We start from the raw sequence: 19,550 nt of genomic DNA on the forward strand, positions 1-19,550 counted from the left end.
TTGAAATGATGCTATATTCCAGGATCTCCCTTTAATTACACCTTTTCAGAACAAGCCTGGAAAATATATCCAGAGGAGATTTCCTCAAACCCAACAGTTTTGATAATGCATTTTTTATCTCCTTATTCCTCATGCTGTAGATTATTGGATTGAACATGGGTGGAACAAGACTATACATCACAGTTAATGCAAAGTCCCCATCAGATGGAGTCTTAGAGGGAGGCCTAAGGTAAGCAAAACATGCAGTGAAACAAAATACGGAGAAGACAACCAGGTGAGGTATGCAAGTGGAGAACGCCTTTTTCCTTCCCTCAACGGAAGGGATTTTTAGAACTGCAGTGAAGATGTGCACATAAGTGACAACAATGAAGACAAAACATCCAGACACAAGTATTACACTCACCACTATAGCTCCAATTTCCATTAGGTAGAAGTTTGAGCAGGCAAGTGTAAGTAACTGTGGGATCTCACAAAAGAACTGATTGACAATGTTGGAGCAGAAAGGGGTTGCAAAAGTTGCACTCGTGTGCATGACTGCATACAGAAGGCCAGTGACCCACACGCCAGCAACCATTTGTTTGCAGGCTGCCTTGTTCATCAACATTTCATATTGTAATGGATTGCAAATGGCAACATAGCGATCATATGCCATGACTGTAAGAAGGAAAATATCAGATGATAAGAAGAAAAGAAATAAAAGAACTTGAGCAACGCATCCACTGTAAGAAATGTGTCTGGTATTCATGAGAGAATTCACGATGGATTTGGGGATGGTGACTGAAACAGCCCCTAGGTCCTGGATGGCCAAGTTCATCAGAAAGAAGTACATGGGAGTGTGAAGATGGTGGTCAAAAGCTACAGCAGAGATGATGAGAAGATTCCCAAATACAGTTGCCAGATACAATGCCAGGAACAGAGAGAAGTGTAGAATCTGCAGTTCTCGTATTGCTGAGAACTCCAGGAGCAGAAATTCAGAGACAGAGGATTCATTACTTATTTTCTCCTTCATTAATAAAAATCTTCCTGTCACTGGAAGAAAACAGAAAGATAAACATTGGTTTAAGTCCTCTTGTGATAACAAATATTTACTACATTGGAAGAGGGTTTTTGGATGTTGAAGGTAAAAGAAGTGAACAAAAAAGGAGAAACAATAAATATTTATTTAAATGAGAACATAGCCTTCAACTCCATATAGATAATATATCATTATTTTAAGATAAACTTCCCACTTTTTCAAAACTAGTAGATGTTCTCAAGTTCTTGAAGTTTAATGCTGCCACTGCTAGAGGAGGAACACAGGAGTCCTACTGCCATCATTGCCATACTTGCTTAGTATATGGCAATATGCAGAGGACAGATGTACCTTGAGAGAATTCCCATATTTACAAAAGGTATTTTGATATTGTAATTCAGCATCAAAATTGAAGTAACTCTCAAATATAAGGGGATAACTTGCTGCCTATATGATGCAAATTCAAAATCAAGTTTCTTCTATTAAATGCAATGTCCATAACAATCTGGGTCATGGACATGTTAAAAGCTTGATTCCTAATATCCCTGTTATTTCAGTGAGGTCTTTGGCAAGAGTCACTGATAATAGTTCCACATGTCTCACACACTTGGCACATACTCACCTATATTCTAAATTCTAGGCCTAATGTTTAGCTCTCCCTCCTAGTTAAGATCACCCAGGTTTCAACTGTTCTTATCTTTGTTATATGTTTTTAACCTTAATGCATGCTGTGGACAAACCACATTGTTATGCATATAAAATGTATAGGTTCAAAGCTGCTTTGCTCTTCCCCAGACCTTTTTGCTGCCTCATTATGCTAAGCCAAGAAAAGGTGCTTCAGCTCTCTCTTCACTCACTTGGAGCTGCAATGAAGGTTTGTTCTTGGTTGAAGTTCATGGTTGGTGAGGAGAGAGGCTAACCACAAGTCCTGTTTTGGATGACATGCTGAAACAAAACTGGGTGCAGCTTGAGCTGACAGTAAAGAGTATGATGGAGGAGTAAAGCTACTGTGCTCTCCTCTCCATGAGGTTCCACATTTGTGCAGTCTTTCTAAGATAATATTTGGTTTAGTATGTCATGGAAACCAGGTCATTGGGTATCTATGTGAGTCTCAATAAGTTCCAGGAGAGACCACAACAAACTGGTTTCCTCATTCTACACAATACACTATAGAAATATTGTCTGTGTTTACTTCTCTGAAAACTACACAGGTTATAAACATATAAATTTATAACATATAAAGTTATAAACATATAAATATCTTACTTTTTTCCTTAATAGAAAGTTGATTTCCAGATGCAATTTCTGCATCACTTTATTTTCATCTTTTAAAAAAATAAATAAATCATCCCATCCTTTTCTTCTGGAACAGTGAACCTATCTGTATGTTCATGCAGAATGAAGCTTTTACCATGGGGTGGAAAATTATAACATGTGTACACACACAAAACACACACACTCCTCAGACTTTGGTCTCAAGAGCCCAACACAAATGATCAATTGTGTCCCTGGAAGGTTTCTCCTGGAAGCTTTTTCTTTCTTTCTTTCTCCGTATGTGGTGGTCCTGTCTAGAGATACAAAGATTTTGGAACATGATTTATGAAGAGATAAAGAGATTGATAAAAACTACATTTAGCAAGAAACCGGAAGAATTTTTACTAGGAATGGTTTCAGATAATATTCCCAAAAACAAAACTAGGCTATTTGTGTATGCAACGTCAGCAGCAAGGGTTATAGTGGCAAAACACTGGAAAGTTAAAAATACACCCACTAAAGAGGAATGGGTAGTCAAATTGTGCGAGTACTTGGAGCTCACAAAGCTGACAGGTGCAATAAGAGATAAACCTAAAAAATTGGTGAAAGAAAAATGGGAATGTTTAAATAATTATTTAGGGGACAAGGGCTCAGCAAGAAAGATCTGGCTATGTTTAGAATGATACCGCATAGAGAAATGTTCCCTGATACCAAGATGAGGGATTCCTTTGGAATGCAGATAGAGATAATTGATAAGAATAATGATCTGTTGTGAGCTTGACGGAAGTGTACAATAGATGAGCTTTCCTGCTTTGGCTCATCTTCCTTTTTCTTTTTCCCCGTATTTTTCTTTTTTCTTTTTTTATCTTTCTCATAGTTGCTTATGTTCTGTGTCATGTACTTTGATATTTTTTGTAGTTTTTTTTAGTTTTTTTTCATTACTATTAAGGAATTTTCCATTGTAATTTTGGTTGTTTATATTTATATGTACCTGTTTAAAGCAAAATAAAAGTTATAAAAAATAATTTTTAAAAAGTCCTAAAACAGTCTTTAAAAGAATCCTTCCCCCCCAAAAAAAAAAAATTGTTTTTTTTAATTGTCCAGTAGCAGCTTAGAGACGAACTAAGTTTGTTCTTGGTATAAGCTTTCGTGTGCATGCACACTTCTTCAGATACTCTGAAACAGAAGTCACCAGACCCTTTTTTGAATAACGTTTTTATTTAGTTTCATGATGCAGAGAGTTGTGTGACGTATGATTGGCTCAGTATTCCCCGCTCCATTTCCCCCCTCTGCTGTGTTCCTCCCACTTCTGCCATTCTTTCTTCTCCTTTTCGATCTACAGAAGAGCTGCTGTCTGTTGCATTGCAATACTTGCCTATCTGAGGTCACTTTTAGTTGTCAAGCGATCAGTGATATTATTTTTGTCTCAATCTCTTATGTAACTGAGACTGAACACCTTGTGTTACGTCAGAGTTAAGATGTTTTGCACATTGTAGTCTGGTCCTGACTTTTCCATGAAACAGAAGCTCAGCAGGGGATCTTCCCTTTTCTTGTGATGTGGCCCTGTAATTTAGTAATGCCAAATAAGAACCTGTGTTAGTCGAAGGCTTTTTCCCCGCAAATGCTTTGCAATTTTCACTTTGATTTCTGCCAGCCCACTAGACTGAAGCCTCTGTATGTGGGACTAGAGGTAGCATTGAATAAATATATATAGTAAACTTCTTAAATACTTGTGATGCAATCTGAGGGTCATTATCATTCCTGAAAATCTGAGGTATCCCATGCCTGGGAAAAAATAGCTCTCAAGTACGATTCTCAATTGTGACTATTTTTGTGTAATTTTGTTGCAGAAAGAGGTTTGGAAGGGAGATTCTTCAACCTCTCATAGTAGAGTTGATACAATTGTGATTTCTCCAAGCACATTAAAACTTAGTTGGATTTACATCTGCCGCCATCCACCTTTAAACAAACATTTCCCCTGAAAATACTTCAGCTATACAATCCTCCCCCCAAGAAGAATCGTTGCAATTACTGATTATAAGCAGGATAATTAAGAACTGTGTGGAAATGAATTACTAATCAAAGACATGGCTTGTGTAATATCTGGAAAGGAATGAAAGGCCTTTGGAATGACGCAGTTATAAAAAGAGACTTGTTAAGAAGCAAGCCTGGCTGAAGGTTTTACGATTGAGGGGGGAGGAGACCATGGTTTTGTTATTATATCAGACTGTGAGCTTGACCTGGCAGAACCCCCTAAGAAGATTGAGGAGAGACTGACAGGCCTGCGAGGATTAGCGGGCAGACTTTAAGAATGTTTTGTACGGAAGTGTTGAAATGGCGTCTGTCTGTTTGAATATGGCTCTTGGAGGAATGGAAAATTCACACAGGATATAACAACGTTTGTTTTTAACCCGCTTGTGGACACTATCAGAGGTCACAAAGAAAGGAATATATGATAACAACAAGAAGATGAGGAAAATAATAAAGTGAAGATTGGACAGAACTGTGAATATTATTTGGACAGAACTGTGAATAGTAAAGCAGCAGCAAGAGAGATGTTTGGATCCCTTTCGGAGCTCGAAGCATGGGTACCCCCAACAAAAATTTAAAAATTTGGCTTTGTAATTTGGAATTAATGTGATTTGATTGGTTTGTTAATAAAAATTATATTAAAAAAAGAAAATACTTCAGCTATAATAAATGATAGACACTTTAGCTCAGCAAGTAGGTGAAGATATCTACTCACATAGTTTCAAAAGTTGCAGCAGGTAAATCTCCATCCATTGGAAGTAAACAAAACAAAACAAAACAAAGAAGTAAAATGTTCTAAATGACTTAAAATGAAAAGAGCTTGGTTTTGTTACAGAAAGGAAGATGCAATCTTTGAGTTAGCAAAGATGCAGGCTGTAAAATCACATTTTGGGAAGATTCAATTCACTTGGGCTCTTTTGTAGCTGGGAGCCATGCTACAACTGCAGCTTGTTCCAGGAAGCAGCAGAGTGGAGGTACAGAGACTGCTTGGAGTCTGCTAACTTCACCTACCTAGCAACTTGATCTCTGTTGGATCTAGGAAGCTTTGGACCTAGGAATTCTTTGTGTGGAATTACTTCCCCAATGTGAACTTCCTGTCTTCTATTTTGTTTTCTAAAAGGACAAGGCTTTTAATTTTATTTTTAAGATTTTGAAAGATTGTGCCAGTGATCTCTGTGTCAGAGTCCCTCACCAAAGATCAGAGCTGGACAACATGATTCATTTTCTAGGTGTTTAAACAATTCAACTCTCCCAAGTAACAGATTTAAATCTTTGTGGTAATATGTGTTTATTTAAACTGCAGCCAGGAGTTCTACTTACAGGTATGTGATGGATGCCCTGTGTCCACTTATTGCCAACCCAGAGGTTCAAAGTACTGAGAAGGAAGAAAAATAAACTTTTAGTGTATTTAAACTCATTGTGGGTTCCAGTTTAATGATAACTCTTTTAAGGCACAACACTTCATTTTAGACATGCTCATTTATGTGAGGCACAATATCTAGTTTCAAGCAGACACTATTTACAGAGAACTTTAAAACCCCAGTCGGCATTCTTACTGAAACCTCTTCTCGGGTTAGACAGTTTTCACCTATAATTGGCATTTGCCCTAGCAAAAATCTCACAGCCCCTTCTAGGATTTTTATTTCCCCCACCGGGAATCAAATTGATAATCCCTGTTTAACTAATTCCTAATCCCAATCAAGGCATGTCCATGTGTCCCTAGGTTCCTATCTAAATGACATACGATCCCTATCTAGCCAATATGCAATCCTTCTATCTGTTTAACTGTCAAATTCTGCATTTTTGACTCCAGATTGGCTTTTGTTCTAAACAACTCTGACTAGTTGCTGACTCAAGGTCTGTCCATCACAATCACATTTGCCTGTGCTCCTGTGTCCAGCTCTTATACCCTTGCATTTGTCTCTAAGGGAGTGGTCCATTCCCTTGCCCCCTGGTCTGTTTTTATTACAGTAGTGATGCAAAAGTCTGCCTCTGCATTGTCCTGTATTTTCGTCTAATCCTGCCTTAGATGGCAACACACTTTTGTAGGTTGTATTTTTGCAAGCACTGTGACACTTCCTTATCAGAGGACAGTGTTTGTTTCTATGACTGCCTCCAAACTGCATGCACTTCTCTTGTTGAGATGCTAATTCACATTCCAGTAAATCTGTGAATTCCTTCCCTGTTGGGTTGAAATAACGACAGACAGGTAGCGAGTGTCATCTGGGAGGCATCTCTTGAGCAAGTCTCAAGGAGCCTCTTTTATTGAATATTACAGCATTGCCACATATGTGCTTATTGCTGATTGGTTAACACAAATACAAAGCAAAGGTTGCATTAATCACCAATAGATTAAAGACTGGGAAAGGGAGCACAGGACTAGACAGGCATGAAGACCTCCTAATTAAATTATAACCAATGATTAATATAGTAAGACTTAAAACAATTACTAATGATTGATATAGGAAACTTAAAAGAGCATAATAATCACGTTCCGTAGATGTGATCAACTATGCATTAAGAACGGGTCAAAGTACAATGTTTTCCTGAACTCGATGTGAACTGAACATTCTAAGGTGGTGAGTGAATGTCTTAGTATTGGGACGGTTTGTGCAGCATTATGTGCAGGAGCAAAGCGTGAGAGCAAGACTTCCCATCAGGCCACAGTCGTGTATAGGATCATAGCATCCAGCATCCCATCACCTCCCCCCACCCCAATATGTTCATCTAGGTGTCATCACTTTTGTGAAATCCTGAATACTCTGGTCAAATCACTGTTTGCATGCTGTTGGGGGACAGAGCAGATGAGAAATATGACCTCTTACTATCCATAAATCAGAGGATTAAGGTCTGCTGAAATGTGTTCAGCCTGCTGTAGGCCACTTTTAGAATCATGCAGCAGATCAGTGAGCTATAAGTAAGTACATAAATGGGTACATCAACAAGGCATGTGATCTGAAAAGCAAAAGTGTGAAAGATACAACTGACCTGCATAAATGCAAGATAACCATGTGACATAGGGCAGATGTTGAGTCTGCATATCTAAATTTATCTGGAAGCTGTAACTGGCAATGATGATGTGTTTCAGGAACTCCCTTTAATTATACTTACACAGAGAGAGTTTACCTTTTCAGAACAATCCTGGAAGATATATCTAGAGAAGATTGCCTCAAACCCAACAGTTTCGATAAAGCATTTTTGATCTCCTTATTTCTCATGCTATAGATTACTGGATTGAACATGGGTGGAACAAGACTATACATCACAGTTAATGCAAAGTCCAGGTCAGATGGAGTTTTAGAGGGAGGCCTAAGGTAAGCAAAACATCCTGTGAAACAAAATATGGAGAAGACAACAAGGTGGGGTATACAAGTGGAGAAGGCCTTTTTCCTTCCCTGAACAGAAGGGATTTTCAGAACTGCAGTAAAGATGTACACGTAAGTGACAACAATGTAGACAAAACATCCAAACACAAATGTTATACTCACTACTAAAGCTCCAATTTCTGCTAGGTATAGATTAGAGCAGGCAAGTATAAGTAACTGTGGAATCTCACAGAAAAACTGATTGACAATGTTTGAGCAGAATGGAGTTGCAAAAGTTCCACAAGTGTGCAGAACTGCATAGAGCAGACCAGCAACCCACACACCAGCAATCAATTTTAGACAGGCTGCCCTGTTCATCACCATTTCATATTGCAATGGATTGCAAATGGCAACGTATCGGTCATATGCCATGACTGTAAGAAGAGCAAACTCAGATGAGATAAAGAAAACAAATAAGAGGATTTGAGCAACACATCCAGCATAAGATATGTATCTGGTATTCATGAGAGAATTGGCTATGGATTTGGGGATAATGACTGAAATAGCTCCTTGGTCTTGGATGGCCAAGTTCATCAGAAAGAAGTACATAGGAGTGTGAAGGCGGCGATCAAACGCTACTGCAGAGACAATGAGAAGATTCCCAAATATAATTGCCAGGTACAATACTAGGAACAGAAGGAAGTACAGAATCTGCATGTCTCGTATTGCTGAGAACTCCAGGAGTAGAAACTCAGACACAGCAGATTTGTTATCTATTTTTGCATTCATAACTAAAATGCTTTCTGCCTCTGAAATAAAACAGAGAGATGAACATTGATTAAATCCTGTTCTGATAACAAATATTTACTAAACTCTATCTTAAAAATGTATCACAGTGGTTTACAAAACTGTAAAAACATAAATGTTCTATCTCTTTCCTTGCTATACTTTATGCATATGCTAAATGCAGCAGAAACAATCTGCAGAGGTAAGATGTCTCTCTCCATAATCTCCATACTCACAAAACACATTTTTATATTGTAATTCAATATTAGAATTGAAAAACTAGCTCTTAAGTCTCACAAGATAACTTGCTACCCAAATCAAGTTCAAGGTTCTTGTATTAAGTGACTATGTCAATAACAACTTAAGTCCAGGAGAGCTTAGGTGTCTGATTCCTTATATGCCTGTCATATCACCAAGGTATTTGACACATAGCTGTCAACTTACAGATTTGAAAATAAGGGACCAGCAGCTTTGAAAATAAGGGATCAGCAGCCAAAATAAGGGACCTGCAGCCTCACCTGTTCCAGGCACTCCAGTCTTCCTGTTCTCCTGCAGTCTGGTCAAACTCATGCTGGTAGCTTCGAGAACACTGTCCAACCAACTTTGTAACCAGAGGTTCAACTGAATAGAATCTGAATCACATGCACCACAAGGCCTATGTAGCCTCAACTTAAGATGGCTCCCCGGCCTAGCTTTGCACTGCAAAGTTTGCAGCAGCACGTGCAACAAAATGGTGTCCAGCATTCAAAAAACCCCTCAGCTTGCATTAACTAGCCACACACAAGGCATGCAAGCTCCACCCCCCAGTCGTTCTTAGTCTTCTTATTGGGTGAGCAACACAGCCAAGCAACACAGTTGGAGCCTCCCTCCTCCCTGGCCAGCAGGGAGGGAGGGAGAGGAGCTGCTTCCTTTGAAATTTAAGGGACATCATTTAAGGGACATTTAAGGGACATCCATCAATAAGGGACAGCAGCGGGACATGGTGCTGGAATAAGGGACTGTCCCTTCAAATAAGGGACACTTGACAACTATGATTTGGCATATTCTCATGGTTCACCCAAATGACTTGTATCGTTATTCTGGGCCAAATTTTCAGGAACACCTTCCCGGCTAAGACCAGACAGAATTTAACTGGGTTTTTTAAAAAAATATTTTTTTTTAAAAAAATGCCCATTTTTAACCTTAATGCACACTGCACACAGAATATGTTTTTGTTGTTGTTTAGTCGTTTAGTCGTGTCCGACTCTTCATGACCCCATGGACCAGAGCACAGCAGACACTCCTGTCTTCCACTGCCTCCCGCAGCTTGGTCAAACTCAAGTTCATAGCTTTGAGAATACTGTCCAACTATCTCGTCCTCTGTTGTCCCCTTCTCCTTGTGCCCTCAATATGTTTTTAAGAATATACAAATGAATGGGCTCCCAGAGAGAAGCTCACAACTGTTCTACTCCTCCTCAAATCTTTTTGCAGCTACACTGTGTTAAATTAAGCCAAGGTGATTAAGCTCTCTCCTCACAAATTAGGATCTGTAATCAAGGTTTGCTCTTGGTTACTGCTGGTGGTTACTGAACAGAGAACTTAATCACTAGTCCTGGTTTGGATGACACGCTAAGGGAAAGCTTGGTATAAGGACCAGGGAGGAGCACAGCTACTGTAGATGTCTTTCCAGAAGGCTGCACAATTGTGAAACCTCACAAATCTAAGTTTTGTCTTAGCATGTCATGCAAAGCAAGCCATTGTGTATGCTGAGCACAGTATATATAGATATTAGGAGAGAACAATAAACCAGCACGATAGTACTATTGTCTGCATTCAGATCTCAGGAAACTACCCAGGCAATAACTAAAATTATAAAAATGCAAATGCCTTACTCTTTTTTTTAGTAGATAATATATTTCCAGATGCAATTTCATCACTACTTTAGGGTGTTCTGTATTCTTCGATCCACTCAATGAGCTTTGTTAAGAAATCACACTCTCCATTTCTTTCTGAGGCAGTGAAATTGTTTGTCTACCCTCACATTTGAAAATGTTTGTATACCCTTGCAAAATGACGTCTTTACTATGGGGAACAGAATTATTACTACAGTATTTGATCTCAGGAGTTTGATCTCAGGAGCACAACCCAAATTAGCAATTGTGTCCCTGGAAGCTTGTACTGAGTAGTCCAGAAAAAAATCAGCAATAGTGTTTCTTGTGACTTGGTCCCAGGAGTGCAACACAAATAACCAATCAAAGTATGTAAATAAATGTTAACAGTCTCGTCTATATTTCTGATAATGGGTCTCTTTAGGTACATGAGACTACATTAGCAAACATGAGCACTAAATTCTTCTTAACCACTAAATTGAATAATTCAGTGAACAATAAAAAGTTTAAGATTACAATCATGTCAGGTGTGGCATCATTCAAAGTAATGAATATCATGCTCTTGAGGCTAGTGATCTGTTTCCAGCTAGTGCACTAAATCTAACTGTATACATAAAATGTAGCACATGAAAGACACACACGTTTTTAAGACTTTGTATACGTCAGGGACTGGCTGGATGAAGAGGTGGGGACCTCCCGGCCAGGAGCCCCCCCAGGGACGTCAAGGGAGAGGAGCACTTCGATCCCAGGTGCTGGTGCTGGGACAACTGGGAAAAGGCTGGGGAACAAGCTAGGAGATTATGGAAGCAGGAGGTTGGAGTGATCAGGGGGTGGGGGTCAGAAGAAGGCCCTTCCAGGACAGGGCTGGAGGCTGAGCATGTCAGTGTGAACACAGACACAAACAGGGAGGAATCAGAGAGTACACAGGCCATCCTGCAGCAGTCCTGCTGGCTCTCCTCCTCTCAAACCCAGATCTAGAGAGTCCTATGTGTTGCTGAGCAGCAGACCAGACAGGCCCAGAGCCCAGACAGGATCATCCCCATGTTTCCATCTGTTGGGAAAGGCTCCAGAGTGAGAAGCTAGAGGGGACAGGTGGAGTCGGAGCTCAGCGTCCAGCAACATCTCAAGCTGAAGGAGTCAAGCCAGGGAGACTTCCCTGTTATTTTATGTGAGTCCATTGCATTTCAAGCCTCTAGCCTATTCTAGGGGCCCAGCACTTTCATGTCAGCCCTCATGACAGTATATCCTTATGTACAGCCAGGATTGGTTGAAAACTCTAATGAGTACACTCATTTGCCTGCATATACAGAAGGAAGACTCAGGTAGCAGTAATTAATTAGCTGCAGTCTGGTCAGCAGCAGCCTTCAGTGTCAATGAGACAGCCCAAATTGGGTGGCCACACACCGAAGCCAACTCTCTCTTTTTACTTTGCTGCCTCTTACTGGAACAAGATTTATTTTAGGGTTATGCACTGGATTCAGTCAAGGCCCAAGGCCTGAGCAAAACTGGGCCTATTTGGACACTGGACAAGTTGGATTCACATACCCTCCAACATGCCTCTGGTAAAAATAGGGACATTTCTCACTCCCCCTCAACTGACCCTCCTCAACCCCTCTTTTTCATCTCCCACCCAGCAGAAGAAGGGCAGGCGCCACCACCACTATAACAATGGGACACAACGCACACCATCCTGGAAAAAAAACTCTTAATCCCATTTTTACTCATTTTCTTCTTTGGTAGATTTACAAAAAGAAAATCGCACACCAATAAATAAATTTTAGAAGGGAGCAAATTCCGATGCAGACACACAAAGCATTTTTTAAATCAATCAATCAATCAATCAATCAAGACTCCTTGCACTCTGCTGCACGCCCTTTTCCTCCCCACCCAAGGTGGCACTGCCTTCTGCCTGCATCTCAGAGTTGGCACATCAAGCTAGGTTGGTGCTCAGTGGCAGCAGCTTCTCCTCCTCCTCACGTGCTCTCCAGCACCTGCTACGAGTTGCCCAAAGGAGGAGGCCCACAGTGGTGGCGATAGAGAGGCAACTCCCTTGACAGCCACCACTGCTGCCGCCACCACCGCTCGGCACAAGGGCTGGCTCCTCCTCCCTGGGCTTGGAGCTGGTGGCACTAGCAGGGGAAATAGGGACATTCTGGATTCAAATCAGAAGCTAGGATGGGTCAAGGTGGGTGGCTCAGAGTGATCCATGGCTGTCAGAGGGAGAGACAAGCAGGTCAGGAAAACCCTGCCAGAGCCTCTTTTTGATAGCTGGTGGTGTCTTTTGGAAAAAGGTAGGCCCAAGTAACTTCCTGCCTGACACACCCTTTTGTCTGTTGAGCGGAGGCCTTGAACTTGCAGAGTGAAGGGAAAGACACTTTTGGAGCATCACATGCACCCTGCAGGATCACCCTCTTAGCTGAAAATATGTCGAGTGGAGGGGTTGATCCTTTGGGGAGGTACCCTCAGCCTCTGTTGGAAGGGTGTAGGAGACAGAAAGTCTCCCTACCCCAACCTCTTTCTGGACTACATGTTTAATTAAGCATTAGCCCCTGCCCCTGAACTTATTTCTGACTGGATTTGGGACAAGGTGGAGGTCCCCAGATTGACCCACGGTATGTAATCTTGGTGCCTTCCCAGATTGAAGCCATGGAGGCGATTGGGAAGGTGCCAACAGTCCTAATTTATTTTGCCACAATTTGAACTGGGGTGGGTTCACCTCTTTACGTGGGTGTCTGAAAACCTGCAGGAGTGGAGACTGCATTTGCTGCTGTTGTTAAAGTTCCAGCAAAGTCTGTAGGGTTTAACCCACTGGGACCTCTGACTAGCAGCAGTCAAGCTTTGGAGCAAGAGATCCTGGTGCTCCACATCTCAATGTAAAGAAAGGTCTAAGATGGCCCTTAGATGAGAATTATTGCCATACCTAAACCACACAGAGCCAGAAAAGTCATAGAAAGCACAGGGGACAGTGTCCTGATATTTATTCACAGACTGGTCCCACATACATGATGTATGTCTTCAGCCATTTAGGCCACTTTCAGTCCACCTTTTCTTTTCTTTTTCCTTAAGAAGTTATTTGTTTTAAGTCTCCTCCATTTCCTTTAGCTTGATTTCAGACTCCTAAAACCAGTAAAGTAACCTTCCATTCAAATCTTCTCCTTGGTCATACACAGAGATAGACAGGCACATTTTATCATTTTTCACTGTTTTAACAAAATGTGATTAGTGGCCATTTGGAGTATGTGAATCAAACAGGAAAAAAAGAAGAAGGTAATGAAAGAGATGGGTTTAGCTCACATGAGTAATCATACTTTCTCCTTCATCATAACTCAGCTCATTTGTTACTAATTAAGTTCTTTTGGAAACACAAAGCAAACTTTTAGACGTCAAGAACACATTTGCCTCATCTACGTAGTTATGCTGGACTCTTGAGAGCAAGACACCCCAAGCCCCAAAGCAACATAAATCTCCTTCATTTGCCAGTATTTTTAGATGCTCCTGGCAAACCTTGTGGCTGGCTCATAAACATTATAGTTACAGCATTTGCCAGCACAATATTCTTGAGTGCATAGAGAAGAATTTCATGCTAAGGGGAAATGACTCTATGAATGAAAAAGTAAGTCATTCTTTTAAGCTATTCCATTAGAAGTTTTCATGTTTTGCCTCATGCTCTGTCATCCATGAATCTATTCTTTCTCCATTTGTCTATGGTGTGATGTGGTGTGGTTAGGACTTGAGGAGTAAAGCAGATCATCTTCTCAGCCTAAAGATAACTAGAAGTATGATGTTAGTATATATAAATCCACATATCATTTCTTAAATAAGAATATTGTTTTCAATAAGATTCAAAACAAAATTATTGGCTCTAGGTCATATCTGAATTCCCCCCTCTCTCTTTCTCTCTCTCTATCTGTGTATGTATATGTCTGTGTGTGTACACACACACACACCACATTACATTACATTACATTACATCACATCACATCACTGAAACCATAAGACAGGTTCTTTCTTAGAACCACAAATACTGACTAAAAAAATGCTTAGCCTGAGAGCATGGGGTAAAAAAAGCAAAGACTGAAACTATATTAAATCAAGGTGGTGTTTTTTCTGTTTGTTTGTTTTCAAATTTAGCACGGAAAAGTGGGGAAGCATGTGGTGAATGTTTTTGGAGTTTGTAAAACTCCATATCTGGGATTAAGAAGAAACCTGTGTCCCTCCAAAAATTTAAGTTTCATCATGCCTGTCGATTGGCTATGCTGCCTGGGGCTACTGAGAGTTGGTAAACAACAATAACAGGAGAGCCACTGGTGCCTCATCCTTGGAGTAAATATTAGAGTTGGTTCAGATAAAATTTCAGGAGGCTTTTGGCACCAAACCTCACATCCTGGCTTCTCTTCTTCTTTGCAGTCACCCAGAAAGACATTCTGAGTAGGTGTTTGTAAATAAGAGCTCCGGTTAAACCACAGAGCCTAGGACTTGCCGATCAGAAGGTCGGCAGTTCGAATTTCCGCGATGGGGTGAGCTCCCGTTGCTCGGTCCCTACTCCTGCCAACCTAGCAGTTCGAAAGTATGTCAAAGTGCAAGTAGATAAATAGGTACTGCTCCAGCAGGAAGGTAAATGGTGTTTCCGTGCACTGCTCTGGTTCGCCAGAAGTGGCTTAGTCATGCTGGCCACATTACCCGGAAGAACTGTCTGCGGACAAACTCCAGCTCCTTCGGCCAATAAAGCGAGATGGGCGCCGCAACCCCAGAGTCGGTCACTATTGGACCTAATGGTCAGGGGTCTCTTTACCTTAAGGATTGTTAGAAAGCTTTTTGCTTATTACAACTACTACCATTCTGGGTTTTGTTTCTATTCCAGGAATGACTAACTTGGAAAGGTGGTACAATTAATAATAATAATAATAATAATAATAATAATAATAATAATAATAATTTATTTCTACCCCACCCATCTGGCTAGGTCTCCTCAGACACTCTGGGCAGTTTCGAACAAAAGATTTAAAATACATTAAAACATTAGTCATTAAAAACTTCCCTAAACAGGGCTTCCTTCAGATGTCTTTATTGAGCTGTTGCTTACTAGGCTAATGGGGAGGTGGGCAGGACAGTGGGGAAGTCCGTTGGGGGGGAGTCACTGGCAGAGTCACTTTTTGCTGGCAAGTGGCAACAATGTCACTGTCAAAAAGTTGGCAGCAAGGCACAACTCCATTATACTAGCTATTCCTGCTCTGTTCTGTGTTCTCATATATATCATTATTGTATAAATATTACATATTATGTTACAATGATTACATCTTTATGAAGACTTTTTCTCTCAAGTAATTCGTATTTAATGTAAGCTTAATGAAAGTACAATATACTGTATGCCAGGATCTATAGGAGACACAGTTGTATGTTCTTTATCTCACACATTCTAGTTAACATGAGCAATTTATGGTTTCCTTAGTATTGTTATGTGAGAGGAGAACTTCATAGTAACAGGAAACCTACTGCAACACATTCTGCTCTCTGGCTTTTTTGAATCTCACCTGACGGACATTACTAAATTCAATTTGAATTAATAGCATTTGAGGTTAACTCTTCTTTAGACCATGCAATAATGTTAACAACTTTCTTCCTTTTTTTCCTTCCATAGAGCATTTTGCAATTTAAATCAGAGATGAAAAAATGTCTAACCAAACTTCTGTGAACACGTTTCTGCTCTTGGAGTTTTCTAATGTTCGAGAACTGCAGATAACACAATTCTTTGTGTTCTTGCTTTTTTATTTGGCCGCTGTCACAGGAAATCTTCTCATCATTTCTGCAGTAGCTCTTGATCATCACCTTCACACTCCTATGTATTTCTTCCTGATGAACTTAGCTGTGACTGATCTTGGCTCAGTTTCAGTCACAATCCCCAAATCGATGTCAAATTCCCTTTCAAATACTAGGGTGATTTCTTATTCTGGATGTGTCACTCAGGTTTATTTCTTTCTGCTTTTTGCAGCATCAGATTACACCCTCCTCACTGTCATGGCACATGATCGGTATGTCGCCATCTGCAATCCACTACGGTATGAGGCAATTATGAATCAAGGTGCCTGCATTCAGATGGCGGGCAGTGCATGGCTCAGTGGTCTTCTCTATGCTGTGTTGCACACTGGCAGCACTTTTGCCATGACATTCTGCTCCAATATTGTTGATCAGTTTTTCTGTGAGGTCCCTCAGCTTGTAAAGATCTCCTGCTCAAAGTTATACATACTTGAAAATGCACTTCTTTTCTTAAGTGTGGCTGTAGCATTTGGCTGCTTTATTTTTATAATTGTAACCTATGTCCAGATCTTCAGTACAGTTCTGAGAATGCCCTCATCACAGGGAAGGCAAAAAGCTTTCTCAACTTGCATTCCCCACCTCGTTGTTTTCTCCATGTTCCTGTTTGGTGGAGCACTTGTTTACCTAAGACCCATACAGCATGCCTCCTCACATACAAATATGGTCTTTGCCGTCATATATTCCGTGATTCCACCCATGATGAATCCAGTGATCTATAGCATGAGGAATAAGGAGATTAAGGTCGCTATGTCCAAGATTTTAGGATTGAAATAGCTTTCTAAGGATACAATTTGTGGTGTTATTCTTTATGCAGGGTTTTGTATGTAATGATGTTAAAGGGTATGAATGTTTTGATACACAATCAAAGTAGGGGAAGTTAATGTGGTTTCCCATGTTGTTGGAATTCAACTCCCATCTGTCTCAGCCAGCATGGCCAATGTGTGCTTTGTCCATTTCAGTCCTAAATATCTTTTCTTGTTTGTTATAGAAGAAAAATGTCAGCATAGAACTATTTCAAAGCATTAATCCTATTGTAATTTAAGTATGTTTAGGGTTTTAAAGAAACAGAGCCATTTTTAATCGATCAATCATCCCGTTTTAAATTGGTTAAGCAATCTAGTGCATTTTCATGAATGGGTGAGTCTATATATATCTCACACTGAAACAATAATATCGGTTCTTTCTTAGATATTGAAAGAAAAATGAGATAACTTACAACTGAATATAAAAATCAGTCACTCATTGCTCAAATAAAAATATAAGCTTCAAACATTTTCTTCTACATTCCATCAATCTGGTTTGAGTAGTTAATGACACGTGTTGGGATTCACCTAAAATTGGTGTGATACACCATTCATCTGAATAAGAATGGAACATTCTAACATCTTGATGTAGGCCTGATCTGCACAGATCCCCATTTCCCGCCCTCGCTTCTAATTCCCTTGATGTTGATATAATGCGAGGTTTCATTCTGTTAAAATGCAAAAAGATATAATTCTGTTCTTCTATGTTATACAGGTGTAATATCTTGTGCTATAGGATTGGAGGCTTTGTTTAGCTGATGCTTGTGGTTCTCAAACAAAACAAGGCTGTAATTTTGATATACAGTATGTAATGTTGGAATCGAGCAGAGGGATCATGTCAGTCTCTTTGTTAAGATAAGAGACCTGGCTAACACTGTTAAACACCCTATTTGCATGACTAAAGAGCTGCACATGTTTGCGTGGACAGGCGGAGTCCCCAGATCCCGCGCGGTCCCCCCGTCATGTGGAATAACGACTCAAGACAACGTGCTATGGGATTAAATTGGCCACAACTTTATTAAATTTCAAATGTGGGTAGACCTTGGCTCAGGCATTGGGCGTTCTCCCTCCCCAGTCCCCAGCCGGGGACCTAGGGAGCATCAGGGTTATCCAGTGTGTGAGGGGGGGGATGGGCCGGCTCTGGAGAACATATGTTCAAGCACAGATAGCCGCCCCGTAACGCCGCCGCCGCAGGGGAGAGCAATGACGACCTTTCGGCGTACGGTCAAAGCCTCCCTTCAGAAAACCCCTTTAACGGGGAACCCTGGTATCGCCGCCGCAAAGAGGAAGATGGACAAAAGGATTCCGCCCAAGGCCTGATACCGCCAAAGTTGTGACGTTTTGCGAAACCTGCCAATGCAGGGAAATTCCTTTCCGGCCCTTTAACAGCGACCTTAACGTAGCAGCGCCCGCATACCTGTGAAGAAAAGTTAACCTGCAAAACCTGTGAAGAAAAGTTAACCTGCAAAATAAGACATTAACTGAGGGTGGGTAGGGTGGGAGAAGCTCTGGAGCCAAGTGAGGATTCCCAGGTAAGATCCTCCCTCTATTGTGTGTGCAGGTAATCCCTCCCCTATCTGGCCTGGTCTCCTTGGCAACTCTTCCCCCAGGTGGGATTGGACAACTGACTGAGGTAGGCGGAGACCTCCAGGTATCCCACCTGAGGGAAGGCAAAGCCGAGCCTATGCTGATGGAGCCGCTCCAGATCTAGGGGCTGCACGTGTCCACGCAAAGGGCGCCCCCCGTTTTAAGCGGGGAGCGGTCATTCCATAGGAACAACTAGCTAATGGTGCTTCCAGAAGTAGGGTGCAAGTCTTTGCCTCTCACCTGAATGGAGACTAGGTCATCTTGTAAGAAGGAGAATAGGCAGGGAACTGAAAACTAGAAAGACAGAGACTGGAAATGCTCACTGTGCTGAAACCAAAGCTATGGTTTTGCAGACCCATAGAGACATAATGGGGAAGCAAGGTATTGTTATAAGAATTCTAAGGTCTCAAATATATAATAAATATTCATAAAAGCATACATATCTAAATATATAAACCGTGTGTCTGACATAGTACAGGAGAGCAATCCTGAAATCAGTTTGACTCTCCCAATGACCTGAAATATTCCTCTATAGTAAGGGAGGCAAATGTCTTTTTGCTTACAAATTCTGTCTTAAGGGCATATTTATGTATGAATAGGGTGAGCCTGTGACCTAGATACAGGAACTAAAATATTAACCATCACAAAACCATCACAATGGTCAGGCTGCCCAGGTAATGCAATCAGCGACAAATTATCAGATATCCTGGCAGACAGGATTTCTGCTGTAGACCACCTCCTATGATGTATATATGATGATATTGGGGTGATCTTTGGACTAAGGGGGTTGGGCCATGTCAAAAGTCTTTAAAGGATGCACACTTCTGTTCAGGGAGGGGAGGGAATTCTGTTGCAACAGAAAAAATAGATATCTACCTTGCTTTCCACTGGATCTAGCCTCTATCCATTTTTTCTCTGACCAATCATGGACTTAGGGGATTCAGAGTCCCTTGGGGAGTTGGGCAGCAAAAGCCAAACTCCAATTTTTATATCAGTATGCCAAAGTGTTAATGCTGTGACTCTTCCCATCTTATGCTCAGATTGTATATATTTATAAAAATAAAACCATATATCCTGAAAACACCACAAT

The 19,550-nt window shown here is 40.8% G+C and overlaps 3 protein-coding genes across 3 annotated transcripts; 1 reads left to right on the plus strand and 2 right to left on the minus strand.

Annotated features, from left to right (window-relative positions):
- Positions 1 to 31: 31 nt before the first annotated feature.
- Positions 32 to 1,124, minus strand: LOC310748575 (olfactory receptor 14A16-like; the record flags this gene model as incomplete). The annotated part of the gene is made up of 1 exon (XM_083584427.1): positions 32 to 1,124. Exon 1 carries the CDS (start codon positions 1,007 to 1,009, stop codon positions 32 to 34), a length of 978 nt encoding a protein of 325 aa, XP_083440553.1. The 5' UTR covers positions 1,010 to 1,124.
- Positions 1,125 to 7,419: 6,295 nt separating this feature from the next.
- LOC310748576 (olfactory receptor 14A16-like) lies at positions 7,420 to 12,318 on the minus strand (the record flags this gene model as incomplete). Its single annotated transcript, XM_083584428.1, has 2 exons — positions 12,234 to 12,318; positions 7,420 to 8,411 (listed from the first exon to the last, which is right to left on the minus strand). Exon 2 carries the CDS (start codon positions 8,389 to 8,391, stop codon positions 7,420 to 7,422), a length of 972 nt encoding a protein of 323 aa, XP_083440554.1. The 5' UTR covers positions 8,392 to 8,411; positions 12,234 to 12,318.
- A 3,608-nt stretch (positions 12,319 to 15,926) lies between these two features.
- Positions 15,927 to 16,844, plus strand: LOC310746712 (olfactory receptor 14I1-like; the record flags this gene model as incomplete). Its single annotated transcript, XM_083580700.1, has 1 exon — positions 15,927 to 16,844. One exon carries the CDS (start codon positions 15,927 to 15,929, stop codon positions 16,842 to 16,844), a length of 918 nt encoding a protein of 305 aa, XP_083436826.1.
- Positions 16,845 to 19,550: the final 2,706 nt, after the last annotated feature.

Source organism: Podarcis filfolensis, assembly GCF_964270895.1.
Source record: "Podarcis filfolensis genome assembly, chromosome: 13".
NCBI classification, from domain to species: domain Eukaryota; kingdom Metazoa; phylum Chordata; class Lepidosauria; order Squamata; family Lacertidae; genus Podarcis; species Podarcis filfolensis.